General features: G+C 32.3%; 2 protein-coding genes across 2 annotated transcripts; both read right to left on the bottom strand.

Annotated features, from left to right (window-relative positions):
• Positions 1 to 6,373: 6,373 nt before the first annotated feature.
• Positions 6,374 to 7,340, bottom strand: LOC112100031. Its single transcript, XM_024187607.1, has 3 exons — positions 7,248 to 7,340; positions 6,929 to 7,163; positions 6,374 to 6,837 (listed from the first exon to the last, which is right to left on the bottom strand). Exons 1-3 carry the CDS (start codon positions 7,338 to 7,340, stop codon positions 6,374 to 6,376), a joined length of 792 nt encoding a protein of 263 aa, XP_024043375.1.
• Positions 7,341 to 8,239: 899 nt separating this feature from the next.
• On the bottom strand, positions 8,240 to 8,998 carry LOC112100030 (L10-interacting MYB domain-containing protein-like). Its single transcript, XM_024187606.1, has 2 exons — positions 8,681 to 8,998; positions 8,240 to 8,599 (listed from the first exon to the last, which is right to left on the bottom strand). Exons 1-2 carry the CDS (start codon positions 8,996 to 8,998, stop codon positions 8,240 to 8,242), a joined length of 678 nt encoding a protein of 225 aa, XP_024043374.1.
• Between the last annotated feature and the right edge of the window lie 4,449 nt (positions 8,999 to 13,447).

Raw genomic sequence — 13,447 nt, 5'->3', positions numbered from 1 at the left:
TTAATAATAATAATGACAGTAATAATCATAAATAAAAATAATTAAAAATAATAAAATTTAATAGAAATAATCTTATATAATAATAATGATAATATTAATAATAAAAAAAATTAAAATTCTTTTCAAATGTCATTTTATTCTAAAAATAGACTTATATGTAAAAGTTTGTTACTTTTAATGGCTCAGAAAATATAAAGTAGTGTAATGTAATCAAACACAAAATAATAAAAATTATTGTATGTTACAACTGTTATAAGATAGACGGACCCATTACTACTATTATTATTATTTTTACAAGAAGTCCATTCTTCATTTAAAGCAACACAGACTGTAAAGTATTTGTATACAGTCATCAATTTGGCCAAGCCATACACGTGTCTCGAAACGGGCACCACCAAAAGGTGGATGCATATCTGCCTTTTTTTTGGTAAGATGCATATCTGCCTTTTAACTACAGCAAGAATTGACCACGTTGACTTGACTGTGACCACTCCTTAGCTTTCCTTGTTTTCTTTTGAATTGTTATAATTTATTTTATTCCCACTGGTGGCGGGAGGGATACTTACTCCAATATTTAGTTGTAAGATATTTATCTTTATTTTTAATTATGGGAGAAAAATAAATAAATTATTTAAATCACTGACGTGAAGGACCCAAACCAGTGCCCACAATGTCATTAATGGGGCAGCGGCTGCCACCAAAGTCTTGGTGGTGGCCTTTGCTTTTACCCATTTGATCGGTAAGAAACTGCGGCATGCGTGACATTTTCTGCAAATTAAGTGGAACCACCGGTGAACGCTAAAACCGAGACCGGGCAACAATAAGCAGAAAAGTCATGCTTCCATAATTTACCCCCGTTTTGCCCCGTGCCCATTCAACAATCCACGCGCCATTCGCCAATTCCCTATAACACTAGCATTTGAAATTTTTATTTTATTTTTATTGAAGGAAGCATTTGAATTACTTATTCAAGAAATGAACACGGCGCTTTTAACGGGTTTCCTTTGAATTTTCTTATTTTGTCATATAAGAACACATACAGTTCATATTTTATTTTCAAACATGTCCAATTCAACCCTTTTTTTTTCAACCAGAGTTGGAAACCTGTTTTACAACACCATTAAGCTATATAACTATTGAATAAAATGAAATCATTAGGAACTAAGATAATACTACTACCTTATTTTATTAAAAAAAAAATTATGATTTAATTTAAGTAAAAGAAAAATATGTCAATATATTATAACATTGTCACTAGCATTAGAATGTTACAAATTGACATATAGTAACAACTAATAATATTTTCATCATTTCATAATTTATTTTCTTACCGTCATACTTGCTCTTTTTTTTCCTTTGAGTACAATAAAATATTCAAATATTTTATCTATTCTATCAATAAAATAAAAAATTTCATAAATTTTTGTTGACAATTTTAATAATTTACAAGTTTTTTTATTATATTATTGTTATTTTTTTGGTAAACATATATTTTTTTACTAAGAGTTTGGTTATCTTGCATATTTGATATTCTTGTTTTTCTATTTTTTAATATTATACCAACATTAAAAAATATATATATAATAAATGTACAAATTAGCCTGAGCTGAAAAAAGAGTTTTGGGCCGCCCCAATCTGTTGTGGTTAAAAAATGTAATATAATAATAGGACCTGACTCTGATGGGCACTCATCCATGTCAACGACTCTTTGCATGGTTGTTAAAGAGGAAAAATGGGAAGACTTGCTGTAACTAATTAAAAAAAAAAAAAAATCGAACTATTGATCAGATATTCTGAAGCAAATTTCGATTATTTTTTTATAGGCTCCAAAGTTCAGATAAAGGCTGCATTTTTTTCCTATTGCCGACCCTTCTCCGGGGTGTCATAAAGATGTATCATTAAAAGACTCAGATCGATATTGTTTTGTCACTGGGTATCCAAAGAATCGTAGGACCCGTAATTAATTAAAGGACTGCCACGTGTACGGCTATTGTTATCCAACTTTAAGTAGGGCATCTTTGGTTAATAGTTAGTACAGTGTCGAAAGCAGAAAGCTATTATAAAAATAAGGGTTTGCCTACCTTACGTTTTTAACGTTAGGTACAATCTTCAATATAATAATGGATTCCACTTCTTAACTTTATGGGAAGGCTGTACCTTACGTTAAAGCGTAAGGTAGGCAAACCCTTGAAATAAATAAGGAATGCTACAGAAAAGTTTAGAACACAAAACAATAGAGTTCCTGAAAAGCAGGCAAAAAACTTTAACTTTGTACTTGGTTTAGTGGGAGTTTGACACGTGTACGTCAGTTCTCTTCCCCCCCGTACTCAACAGAACTCCTTGAGCCAACCCAGAGACATGGCAAGTCTGAGACTACATTGTTTCTTTTAATGAAACACGTTGCAAGATTGCAAACTAAAGAAAAATGAAGGAAGGATATGGGAGGAGGGGACCATTTTTCTTTTTTCGCTAATTTTTTTGGGATTTTTGATTTGGGACCATTTTTACCTTCTCATTTGCTCATGATCCAGAGCTTTAGATCCCTAGCTAGATTTAGGGTAATTCATTTAACTTGAAGCTAACCTATAGGGCATTGAATAAAATTGAAAAAAATAAGAATGACAATTGTAGAATACTCTCATCCTCACTTTCGAAATCTCGAAGGTTTCTTAGTCTTTTTTTGTGTTATTGACTCTTCAAGTTTTTATTCATGTCGCCCAATTTATCCAAAATTATATACAATATTGTAAAACTTAGGGTGTTACACTGTCAACAAAGCAAAACTTCGAAGTTCAACATAAAAAAATTACAAATTTTCGGTAGAGAGTGAAGGTGTTCTACCAATCAAAAAAGGCTAGCTACTGCTTCTTTGATTTGGAACTAACAAGAAACAACGGTGGTTAATTTGGTTTAGCTTTGTGACATAGAAATTAGTAATTTTAGGTAATATACAGTTGATGATATTTCACAAGGCTATAGTTAAAAATGAATATATGTACATATGGGGTGTCGATTCAAGAAGTCCAATCAAGCTGAGTCAAGATGGGGCCAATTTCACTGCACGTCTCTCTGTCTCTGTGAATTTATTCACAAAAGAAGCAAAGTGTACAACTGGATTTCAACCATCAATGGGGCCTCGTCTTTACTGTCGACCTCCATCAAAGAAAACAAATGCATCAATAATTCACACATTGAATGTAGCTTTTGTTGCTTCAGCTTTCATACTTCCACGAAATTTCTGCTTTTAAAAACTCAACTCTCTTGGGGCCATCCAATAATGTAAGCATTTTAAAGCTCAACTTTTACAATGCATAGTTAAAAGGTTTAATAACGATTTGTTCATCATGGAGATATGAAGTGTGCATGCTGCATGCAAGGATGCAGGTTTACTTGTTTCGGCTGGCTAGTGGCAACAATGTTTTACGTAGCTGGGTCGGTATCAATATCGATTGTGGGCCTTTTATAGCTCGAAATCCACACATTTAGGCCCAAGCTCTTTCAATGATTAAAGAGAAGGAATTTTTGTTCCCGTGCTTCTTGTTTTTCTTCCTTTTGTAATGATTCCGGTCCCTGAGATTCAGATTATGCTTTAGTTTTCTATTTGATTTAGCTTTATATGATAGGACAACACATTATTTGTAATTTTATTAGTTTTTACATAAAATTTCAATCGGTGAAGTCTCTTAAGTGAAAACAAGAGATTTTGAATTCAAAACCAGTCACATGGTTGAGCAGAAAATTAGGTTAGCATTGGGCTATAAATAAAAAGTTAAAGTTTATTGGGGTTGCCATGAGTTTGAAAAGTAAAGTATATGTGTTTGGTAAATTTTATAATGAAAATGTTGTTTTATTATATAATGACCAGAATAGATATAAGTTTTAATTATTTTTTATTTTTAGACTACATTTAATAAATTGTTTAGACATATCTTTTTTTTTCTTAAATATGTAATATAGATTAAACTTTAAAAGTCATAGTTATGAAATTAGAATATGAACTTACTAAATCAAAATTAGAGAGAACGTACGTGGTTATGGCGGTAATATGATATATGATGATTTATATATCAGGGTTTATGGATAAGTGAAATACAACTGTCTTTTTATTAAAATATAGGGTTATAATATGAATTTTAAAAAGGTGTGATAGTTTATTCAATAAGCTGCTTATGAAAAGCAACCCCTACCTACTTTTAAAAGCTGCTAACAAAGTGTAAAAAATTATGAAATAAGCTACTTTTACAAAATTTAGCAAACACTATTTTTATCAAAAAGTATGAAATAAACAGTTTATTTAATTTCAACCGCACTACCAAATTGACCCTTTGTGTCCTAGTTATGGCTATGACTCTACTCTCCTTCCAATTGGATAGGGGTAGATAATTACTTGAATATTATTATGGTAGATATGTTTTATTATAAAACGACCATGGAATTGATCGTAGATATATTCATTATTAAGTTTATTAGTATTATAATTGAAAAAAAAAATAGAAAGGTAAGATAACTAGATACAGATAAAGGATTTTTTTTTTTAATCTCTTCACTTGTTAAATTGAAAAGAAGAAAAATGAGTATAACCTAGATTGTTGAAACTACACAAAATCTCCATGATATCTTAAGTAGTTCGAAATTTCACTACCATTATAATGATGTTAACTTTATTAATCATTTTCTTATTATATCCTTTATTTTAATGTTAGTCATATTACGTGTTTTGGGGATGTCAATCAATTATAAGGACTTATATATCCTTAAAAATTAAATTAATTGGATCTATATTTTTTTTAAAAAAATTTTAATTCAATTTAAACTATCTAATAAAAATGCAAATTTCCTCTTGCGAAAATCCCCTGTGACTTGTGGGGGCTTGCCCCTCTTTCATTTAATCAAGTTTCTAGTAACTGTCATTTTTGTTGATGATGGATGTCTATTGAAAAATAAGTATGATTTATTTGATTGTTTCATAAGTTTTCAGGATCTTATAAAGAATCAATTTGATGTAAAGATTACACACACACACACACATAAATGCCATTCTTCATATACCTCATCTCCGAGAATATAAGTGGTTCGTTTTGTTTCTATACGCAATTCAAGATTTCGTTTGTGTTCATGTTGGCGATTTTTTATTTCTGATGTGAATTCAACATGTCATCCACCCTTTCCTACAGGTTCCCCCACCGATCCAGTAACACACATCAAAATCTCATGAGCTCTCACTTATAGGAATAAAATAGAGTGGTGGAAAGGAAACATAGACTCCTATAGAGACAAGCTTGACACTCATTTTTCATGCCAACTTACCACAAACTTTATGAATGGATGCTTTTCTAACAGCTATGTTCCTAATAAATCAAATGCCATCCATTATACTAAAGTTACAAACTCATTATTTTAAGCATTCTCATAAACATCTTGACTATCAAAGGCTGAAGGTATTTGGCTGTAGGTGTTTTTCTTAACTTAAGGACTATAGCAAGAGTAAAATGTTCCTAAAAACTTGTTCATCTTTTCGTAAGCTTCGAAATAATATATAATACGCGGAAAATAGACACTTTTAAGGCAAGTTATGATCTCCGCAAAATATTTTACTCCTTCTAAGCAACCAAACTACATCATATAAGGTACACCTAAAATCATAAAGGTTACAAGTGTCTCGACCCCATAGCAAAAGCGATCTATACTTGAAGACATGTAATTTTTAATAAAGCGCATTGTCACAGACCACAATCGTGACACCCAAAATATGCGCTTGTACGCTAGTATCGATAATGGTTTTGCTAATTCTTGGAGACGTGCTTCAGGGGAGTGTGTGTGGGGAATACAATGGTCCTAAATTCCTTGGAGTTTAGGCAGGTCGACCCGGTTGAGTTTGGGGAGCTTGTCGCTAGTCGAGGACTTAACATTGAAGAGGGGTCTAGGCGAAGCCCTTCACACACTGATTGGGAATTGGAGCCATTCTCCTAATAAGCCTAAGGCAAGCCGAAACCAATCGATATTGTGCAACTTCCACTAGACTTAGGTGGCGTTTGTTTTTTTGTCTGAAATCTGAATAGACCTGAATTAGTCTAAATTCTGAATAGATCTAAATGTCTGAATCTGAATAATTTGTTTGTTTTTTCGTCTGAATCTCTGAAAATAAGTATTAAGTTGTTTGTTTTTTTTCAACTTAAAAAACTGAAAATGTGTAGTTTTACATTTGTATCCTTATTAAATTTAAATGTCAAATAAATAATATATTAAATACCACAATATTTTAACATTTATAAGTAAAACTATATTTAAATGAACACATATTGATTTTGGAATTTTAATATATAAAATACCATAAATTTAAAATTTTATCGTATATAATATAAAAAAGAAAAAACTAATAAGATGTTTGAAACAGTTGATTTGCAATTTCATCTCGAAGTTGTCGCATGTAATTTTGATCTTCCATACTTGAGGAGTTGATAGCATTAGCTGTGTGGTTTTGATTGCCATGACCACTTTCTAGCTCAACTTCATCATTTTCATATTGAGCAAATAATGCATCATCCACTGATATTTTTCGAAGAAAATTATGAATCGCCATGCATGCCACCACTATTTTTCTCTGTGTATCAAATGAGTATGGTGCCATCCTTTTTAGTATTGGAAAACGGGCCTTTAGCACACCAAAAGCACGTTCAATAACATTTCTCAATTTAGCATGGGCATGATTGAATATTTCCTCCCTTCCTCTAGCTCGACCGCCACTACGAAAGTCACCAAACCAATAACGCACATGACGGTATGGTGCCATGAAACCTCTTGTATGTGAATATGCTGCATCAACTAAATAGTATTTATCTAGAAAAAAACATTCAACATGAGTGACTAATAAAATATAATATTATAAATTATAATGAATAAATTGGTAAAATAATAAATAATGACATACCAGGCGGTGGAATAGGAAAATTATTTCTTGAATTACGAATGGTTTCAGTTAAGACCCTTGAATCATGTGCAGTTCCTTCCCATCCAACAACAACATATCTAAATATCATGTCAAAATCACAAAGGGCTATTACATTTTGAAAGCATTCTCCCCTACCCCGACCTCTATATGGCACTTGTTTATCAGTTGGAATACATGCATGAATAAGAGTTCCATCAATTGCACCAATTGAATCCTACATATTAGTAATTAAATTATTTCAATGATCAAAATAAAAAGCTTTATTCTTCAACATATTAGTATACAGAAAGTTTTATACCTTAAAAATTTGCCTTAATCGAGTATTACGGATGCCTCTTGAATTATCTGTAAATGACGGAGGAGTGATCATTTCTTTCGAAAACTTCATCATTGCCTACAGTACTTCATGAAAATACCTATGCACTGTATGACCTGAGTGCTGGAATCTAATTTTAATGAACCGATTTCGAAGATTATGGCTAATTGTAAATAAGAACATAGCCATTTTCTCTTCAACAGTTAAATGCTTACTATCAGAAAGCCATCCTTTTTCTTTGAACAATTGACATAGAGATATGAACCCATTCTTATCCATCCGCATAAGATCATAGCAGAATATTGGTGATCCATTTAAAAGTTCTTGAATGTAAAGAGAACCTGTCAGAGATGATGTAGATACTCGTTGCCTTTTGGTCGACCCTTTCAATAATTTTTTTACCAACATAATCAATTGTTTCCGTAATATTCGTCTAACCCCAATCTTTATGTCAACTTCTTCGTCAGCCATAGCCATATCTATTATACGAAAATATATATATATATATATATATATATATATATATATATTATATGTAGCATTTAAAGAAGAATATTTAATATTAATTGAATGTTGACATACCTACTATTAAAGTCCAAAGTATTGCTTAGGCTGCAATTTATTTGTGATAGGATATAACAACCTGACCATATAAACAAATTTATAAGAAATTACAAAGACAAAAATAAAGTAAAAAAAAAAACATAGGTAAGCAATGTAAACCACACTTTGAGCAGCAAGATATTCATTAAATATTCAAATAACCAAAACACACCAAATAAAACATTGACAAATGAACTAGGAATAAGATATTAAGGCCCTTTTGGTAAACTATAAATCCATCCAATTCGTTCTTCATCACACTCCATGCCCATCCATAGTTCTCGATACTCTCTCTTATTGCAGAGTGCATTAGTAGCCACATAATACATGGGATTGTCATAAGTTAGTAGCTTTCTCAAAATCGGCATGCACTAAGTAATTGAAGGTCCTTTGTCATCGGTCTTCTCTAATACAGCCACTAATTTGTTGATATCTTCGCGAGTTTCATCCGATTTGCTTTTCTTTTGTTTCTTTTTACACCTTTGCATGTCATCGGGAAGCGGTTCATCCACATTGGTGTATGAATCTGGTGTTTTTACCTCACAATCATTATCTTCTACGTTAATTGGAGTTTCAGATAGCATCGATGATAGATTCCCCATTTCTGGTATCCCTTCCATTCCAGAACTCCAGTTATAAGCTCCTGTTGCTACTGCACCTGAGAACAATGCCTCCAACTCTTCAGCATTTGCTAAAGGTTTATTGCGAAATTGTTTAGCTTCTGGATATTTCTGTTCAATCAAAACATAATAATTGATTATACTTATATGTAAAAATATTAAATAATTTACTTAAATAAAAAAAAATGTTACCTTCAAGTATTCTTCCCATCTTTCAGGTGGCCAATCAAAAGTACGAGTTGTAGAATTGTAACCATGTCCTGTTGTCATTGTTAATTTCAGCCATGTGAGGTATTGCCTTTTCATATAATCCCATCCATTTTTAAGTTGTTTCGGGGTAATAGATTTTCCTGTCAATGTTTTCAGTTCCTGAGAAATCATGTTCCAAGCAGTAGGCTTCAAGGTTGCCCCAGATCTATTTCCATTGTTTGCTTCACGCATGCAGAGATCAATAAAATATTTCCTATAAGTTGGATCAGTCCAATTTGCTCTCTCCCCTTGTGACGACATCTATGAGAAAGTTCCGCAAAAAACAATCAAATGGAACCAATTGTGGATTATTAATTTCAGCAATTGCCATTATTAATTTCACTCAAGGAGACTGGAAAATTCGTAACCACCCAAGATAGCTCTATTAAAACTACTTCAACCAATTACATTAAAAAAAAATGCAATGTCATATCTGCATTCAGTCAATTGATCATACACAACATCATCTCAATTATAAAAAAGAAAAATGAAATCAAACAGATGAGCGAAAATTCTCCCAAATAAATCACTGTCAGATTAACAAAATATATTCATATAAATAAAACAATATCCAAAACGCATAACGAAGTGTGTCAGATCCAAAAAGAGTAGCAAAGCTATTAATTATTAAAAGTGAATGCTAGAAAACGTAATTGAAAAGTCAAATATAATAAAAGTGAATGCTAGAAAAGGTAATTGAAAAGTAAAAAAGAAAGGCCCAAGTCAAGTGCTTGCCTGGTGAGCAATTAATGGGAGATTCAAGAGAAATTAATGGGAAATTCAAGAACTGGACGAGAGAAGCAAAGTGAGGGGAGATTGCATGACGGCTAAAAAAATAATGATAAGATTATTATGTGGGATAAATTTTTTTAGGTGAGTTTTAGGATAGATATGAAAAATAAATTATAAAGTAGGAATATTTTTGACATTAGAAAGTAACTGACTTAATTCAGATTTTTCCATTCAGTAAAAAGCTAAAAAAATTAGCTTATTTTATTAAGTCAAAATTATCTAAAAAGTCCTATTAAGTTATAAAAATAAACACTTCTAATTAACTTAATTAATTAAGTTAAGTCACTTTAAGTTATTAAGTTAAAAAACAAACGCCACCTTACTCTCGTAGTATGGGATGCGGGAGTGTGGCACGAGCTCGAAACCTCTCATCCCGTGACAGCGTGCTTCCCTTTTCCTTTTGTTAAAAAAAAATGTTAACAATGTCAATTCTATGTAGGTCTCTAATTCTAAAATAGTTGTTATGAATGACAAAGAGAGACTAGCCAAAGACGGTGCTTTACTGTCAACTAAACATTGCTCGCTCACGGTCTTATTGCACCTCTGCTGAAAATTGCATCAGAAGTGCACCCAAAATGAATCACCTAAAGTCACTCCATATCCACATCTACAATATCGTTCATCAACAGCAAGTATCTTGTAGATAAACTCGGCAATCACTCATGCTTCATCAAATTGATCTTTTCACTCAAGGACCTGCCGTTCACAATTTCGTATTGCTAATAACATGTGTCAAGACCTATAATTTAGGCTCTTTCCTTCTATTCAAAACTCTTCTGTGTATGTTGTTGTGCAAATTTTAATGTACTCGCAAGCGCACGAATCTATTGTAGTATAGACTAATGGTGACGAGTGTCGATCCCACGAGGAGGTGGATTTTAATTATATATAGAATTAATTTTGTAAATGAGTGGTTGGATTTATGGTGGAAATGATTTGGAATATGTTAAGACTTAAATTAAAATGGCGAGAATAAATTCTAAAATTGGAATTGCAATGGAGAGAATAAATTGAAGGGAAAATCTATTAAATTGACGTACTTGGGTATTCGGATCCGTATCAACATGCATCATGGGCTAAATAGTCCGTATTAATGCCAATTAAATCATGAGGGGGGAATCCACACCTCATGAACCACGCTCTAATCAATATGGTGCTAAGGGCTTATCGTGCCAAATAATAATAACCTTATACTAGAGGGCCGGTGAAACCAAGGCGGTACTAGACAAGATTAGTATTATTTGTCGACGAGAAGTCAAAACATCCACAAAAACTAGAGGGGAAGAGAAAATAAATTTACCAAATTAAGCCCATGACACATGTTGAGACTTCACCTTCAACCCAAGCTTGAAAGAAAATTAGCCACTCATAGTTGAACTAGGGGCAAAATGGGAATTTATTAAAATACGAAGAAAATACAAGATGGAGAGGGAATTACAGAAAATGGATCCCAAAAATGGATTCAGAGATATCAAATTAGGGGGGAGAGGCCCCCTTTTTATAGATACATGGAATAAATCATGGCCATCGGATTAAAAACAGTTTGGACGCTCAGGATTGCGCCACGTCATCAGTCAACAGTCCACGGTTTGACCACGCGGATGAACAGTAACACGGTTTGACCCGACTTTGAATAGTAACGCGGTTTGACCCGGATGAACAGTAACACAGTTTGGTTGAAAATAATCCTGTGTGATGCATGCACTGTACGCGAGATTTTTCGTCCACTGATATGCTGCCACGTCACCATCAACAGTACATAAGAATTTTAGTCCAACAGGATCGTGACACCTCATCAGTCAATGCCACATCATCGGTCAATGCCACGTCATCATCCGTCTATGTGAACAGTGTCGTGAACAGTAAGGTATACAGTACCGTACACGTGAATAGTACCGTACATGTGAATAGTGTCATTTTTCCTTTTATGCTCCTCCTAAGGTTTTTGACCGTCCTGAGTTCAAAAGTGATGTCCGTTTTGCCGTCTGATTTCTCTTTTATTGTGAAATGACTATAATGCCCCTAAAATACATAAAATACTTAATTAAAATAAAACACATGTAATTAAATCACAAGAAGGTTAAATACATAAAAGTAAGGGTTGTTAGTAAGACTTGAAATGTAAAATGACGATTTTCTCCTTTATAAATATGCATTTTCTAACACTCAACACACCCCCCAACCAGCTTATTGTTAGTCCCTAGCAAATGAAGCGAAAATAAAATTCAAATTCAAAATGATTTTTTTTTTAAAATTCAGAAACACTCGTGTTTATTCAATCAGATTAATGATAGCAATCAAATAAAAGTATAAGCATTATCTCCAGTCTAAAGTAACATCACACCCACATCAACCATCCACATGAATCAACCCAGTAGACTTTGTTATAGCTACTTTCAAGAATGACATGTCAAACCCCAAAATCTCACTGGAAGAAGTGACACTCTCACAAAGAAATTAAACCTAATAAAAATAGTCACTCCAATGAATGATAATTGAGAGAAAATAATGAAGAAGTGATATCACATGCTCTCACCAAGATAAAATAAATATGCCCTCAGCTTAAAAATAATACGATCTCAAGTCAAATAAAAATTGTTAGTCAACCCAATTTATTTATTTTTTTTATGCACCACTACATCTTTTTAGCCCATATAACTAGCTTCTACTTCAGATTATAGTTCCCTAAAATCAGGAAGGACTTTTATTAGGATGTAACATAGGCTAGGGACATGGTTAACAAAGAAAGGAAATAAGGAAAACAAAGTGTATGTTTGAGAAAAATGCAGAGAATTTTTTTTTTTTTTTTGGAAGTTGCAAGGTGGATTTCACCTATTATTGTTATTTTTATTCTTTTGAAACAATAACTTTTTTTTTGTTTTTGTTTTTTTTTTTGGCATAACTTCACTGAACAACATAATTATTTACATTTTCTCAAACATAAAAAGGTGATGGAACTTATAAGACATCGGGTAATACTCCAAATCGGAGTGGGCCAAGATGATAAGTTGACAAAGAAAATGTTTTTTTTTTTAAAGGCTCAAAAGGGTTAACTATGGATATTTAATAAAAGGGATGGCTAGAAAGGCTCAAACGGATCAAAGATGGCCTTTCCATCGTCTTTTAGGGCTCTGAATAACCTTCCATATCTACTAGTTAGATGGGCCTCCAAATGTAGCAACACACTTTTTTTTTTTTTTATTAAGGGTTAACTCAAAAGAAATCTAGAGATCGTGTATACAATAATAAACTGTTAAGCTGTATAAAGAATGGGCAAAAGGGTTACTCTCCAAGAAAAATGATAGGCTCAAAAACTCACTTGGTACTTATTATGACATGTTCATTCCTTCAAGCAACTCATATATGTCTCCGACATCAACATGTAGAGTAGCAAACATAATGTAACATCACTTAAGACCAAAGATAATACAAATACTAAAATTTAAAATTAATCATGTCACCCAATGTTAAAACAAATCACACAAAATTTTTTTTTTTTTAAACAACATTCTACCCCCCAACCTATTCTAAACATGAAAGGAAAATATGCATGCAGAAATGTGAAAATGATGCATAAAAACTAATTAGAAAAGTTACACGTAAAATGATAGAAAATGAAAATATTTTTTTATTTATTTTTTTTTAAAGAAGATGCGTTTCTAGAGGAACTACACTCCATATTCAGCCATCTTCGACTCAAAAGTTGGAAAATGTATATTGATAGAGGAGAAATTAAAAAGAAGAAAAATAAACATAAACACATAATAAAGAAAAAGAAAATGTCTGAATTTTTTTTTTTTTTACGATGAAGATGCGTTTCTAGAGTCACTACACTCCATATTCAGCCATCTTCGACACAAAAAGTTAGCAACAGTTAGTTTCTACAACAAAAATTAGTAAAAACTTAACCAAAATTCC

The sequence above is a fragment of the Citrus clementina genome, unplaced genomic scaffold (assembly GCF_000493195.1).
Source record: "Citrus clementina cultivar Clemenules unplaced genomic scaffold, Citrus_clementina_v1.0 scaffold_3, whole genome shotgun sequence".
Classification (NCBI taxonomy): Eukaryota; Viridiplantae; Streptophyta; class Magnoliopsida; order Sapindales; family Rutaceae; genus Citrus; species Citrus x clementina.
The sequence above is the reverse complement of the archived record's forward strand: the minus strand, read 5'-3'. Positions and strand labels throughout refer to the sequence as shown.

Coding starts and splice junctions, on each gene's coding strand:
- LOC112100030 (XM_024187606.1), bottom strand. CDS start 8,998: ATGTCGTCACAAGGGGAGAGAGCAAATTGGACTGATCCAACTTATAGG. Junction 8,600..8,680: donor GATGGGAAGAATACTTGAAG/GTAACATTTTTT, acceptor TTGATTGAACAG/AAATATCCAGAAGCTAAACA.
- LOC112100031 (XM_024187607.1), bottom strand. CDS start 7,340: ATGATGAAGTTTTCGAAAGAAATGATCACTCCTCCGTCATTTACAGAT. Junction 7,164..7,247: donor GATTAAGGCAAATTTTTAAG/GTATAAAACTTT, acceptor ACTAATATGTAG/GATTCAATTGGTGCAATTGA. Junction 6,838..6,928: donor TTTTCCTATTCCACCGCCTG/GTATGTCATTAT, acceptor GTTTTTTTCTAG/ATAAATACTATTTAGTTGAT.